General features: G+C 50.6%; 1 protein-coding gene across 5 annotated transcripts in view; it reads left to right on the forward strand.

Annotated features, from left to right (window-relative positions):
* Positions 1–2,493, forward strand: part of shprh (SNF2 histone linker PHD RING helicase) — a 19,021-nt gene that overhangs the window by 12,024 nt on the left and 4,504 nt on the right. For all 5 annotated transcript variants that reach the window (XM_024266624.2, XM_024266616.2, XM_024266607.2 and 2 more), the window contains exons 19-23: positions 217–390; positions 475–537; positions 608–833; positions 1,951–2,088; positions 2,158–2,259. In XM_024266624.2, coding sequence (XP_024122392.1) covers positions 217–390; positions 475–537; positions 608–833; positions 1,951–2,088; positions 2,158–2,259 — 703 coding nt within the window. The remainder of the gene's footprint in view (positions 1–216; positions 391–474; positions 538–607; positions 834–1,950; positions 2,089–2,157; positions 2,260–2,493) is intronic.

Here is a 2,493-nt window from a genome sequence, read left to right on the forward strand (position 1 = left end):
AGTCCAGTTCTTATATACAGTCAATGTGCTACACAGAGCGCCACTCCTGCTGTAACCACCAAAGTAAAGAGAAATATTGGTGGAATTTTTGATATCGGGCTGATACCAATAATCTCAAATATCTTCCGATACTGGCACCGATACACCACCCCCCCCAGACGTGGTGGGGGGGGTGGTGTCGGTGCGGCCCGGTTTCATCAAGGTGGTGTCCTGCAGGTTTCGTGACGCCTCTGGTCTGCAGTTTCTGCTCAGCACTCAAATGCAGGACCTGATGCGGTCTCAGCAGACGGTTCGGGATGCGGTGAAAAGCCTGGAGGGGCCGGCCTCCAGAGAGGTCATCGAGGAGGCCACCGTCTGCCACCTCAGGCCCATGCGGCTCCCTCTCAACAAGTGAGCCCGGTTTCTGCGGCCAACACTCAAACGCGGACCTCCTCTGAACCGCTTTCACTCTGTCCTGACTTTCTGACCCTGCAGCTGCGTGTTTTGCAAAGCAGACGAGCTGTTCACGGATTACGAGTCCAAGCTGTTCGCTCACACGTGAGTCCGCCTCTTCTCTTCTCCAGCTTTCCAATCCTCAGTGAGACTGACGGCGACCATTCTTTGACAGCGTGAAAGGCCAGACGGCCATCTTTGAGGAAATGATTGAGGACGAAGAGGGGCTGATGGACGACCGCCTCCCCACCACCAGCCGCGGCCTGTGGGCCGCCAGCGAGACGGAGCGCACGCTGAAGGCCATCCTGTCATTCGCCAAAAGCAGACGCCTGGACCCGGAGCTGGTGGAGGAGGGAAACACCTTCATGGAGCTGTTTGAGAACTGGAAGAAGGAGTACAAGGTCTGTGCACACACCAGAGAAGCTAAAACACGCATGAAACAGCAGCTCTTCAGGTTTGTCATTGATACACACAGACACAGCTAAGATTAGACACATTTCTTTAGAAATACTTTAATAATCTACTATATGTTTTGAAGATATTCATATTGATCGTATCCAGATCACATCCTGTAAATGTATCAGTGAAATACTGATTGTTAATATCATACAGTGATTCTCTAAAGGAGAAGTTCTAACAGAAATGTTCAGATCATTAACATAAACGTTGTTCTGCTTCTCCTGGAGGACGTTTCAGTTTGACCACTAGGTGGCGATCGCGCTATAGCATTACACCTTATTGCAGAAGAAGAAAGAATGAGGAAAAAAATGTTTTAGATCACAAATAGTTACTTTAAAAAACATTTCCTTAAAAGAGTTTGGAAAGTTCATATAAAGATGTTGATTTAGTCAGAATGTTTGTTTAGGTCGACCCAGTGTTAGCATTAGCATTAGCCGTCCTATGGGAAATTCCATTATACATTAGCATCAAGCTAGCGGGCTTTTGTTTGATATGCTAGATCAATCTCTATTTTTAATGGATCGATTATTGATCTTTGAAGCTTAGATCGATTCAGATCGATGAACCGGTTTCGTTAAGCCAGCCCTCGTGAAAACAGTTGCAGTCGGCTGAGTCGATTGGCTGAGGGTACCCCAGGTGGAGGTGTCCTGTCGATGTGCAGAGCTGTTACCAGATGAAGCGGGCCATCGGTGCCGCTAACAGAACGGCTTTTCTCATTTAAGATGGGCGCTTACCTGTGACGTTGGCCCGAAGGAGGAGGAGCATCATGGGAAAATGTGAAAAGTCAATAAAAAAATAAAATATTTTCAAAATTTGAACATTTTCCTTGAGCAGAGTCTCAGTCATGACTTTGGTCCAAGATGGCGGCGCTCACATAGACAGGAAGTCTTACACAACAGCGCCCCCACATGAGCAGCTGCTGAAACTGCATCGTTATGGAGGCAGAAACAAAGGTTTTAATCATGATCTGCTAGGTCAGTGTGGAGGACTGTTAGGGTCTGGAGGTACCAGACTTTGGTTTCCATAGCAACATGACGTTTGTCTCCACCGGGCTGCCAGGTTCTGCACGAGTACTGGATGGTGCTGCGGAATCACGTGTCGGCCATCGACGAGCTGGGCATGGCCACGGAGAGGCTGCGCGTCCGTCTGCCGGACGAGCCCAAGCCCAAGCTGCTGCACATCATCGAACCGCACGAGGTCCGACCCGACCCGCTCTCTGGTTTCCCTCTGAAGTGTTCCCGCCTGAAGCCGCTCTTCTGTCTGCAGGTGGAGCAGAACCGAGTCAAGCTTCTGAACGACCAGGCGGTGGCCAAGTCTCAGCTGCAGAAGAAGCTGGGACAGTTTCTGTACCTCACTAACCTGGAGAAGGTAACCGCACTTCACGGAGAGCCGCAGCATCCGAGCCGTTCCAACCCAAGCTGTCCTGATCTGAGCTGTTCCGACCCGAGCCGTTCTGATCCGAGCCGTTCCGACCCGAGCCGTTCTGATCCGAGCTGTTCCAACCCGAGCCGTTCTGATCCGAGCTGTTCCAACCCGAGTTGTCCTGATCCGAGCTCTTCTGATCCGAGCCGTTCTGATCTGAGCTCTTCTGATCCGAGCCGT

This window comes from Oryzias melastigma, linkage group LG22 (genome assembly GCF_002922805.2).
Source record: "Oryzias melastigma strain HK-1 linkage group LG22, ASM292280v2, whole genome shotgun sequence".
NCBI lineage: Eukaryota > Metazoa > Chordata > Actinopteri > Beloniformes > Adrianichthyidae > Oryzias > Oryzias melastigma.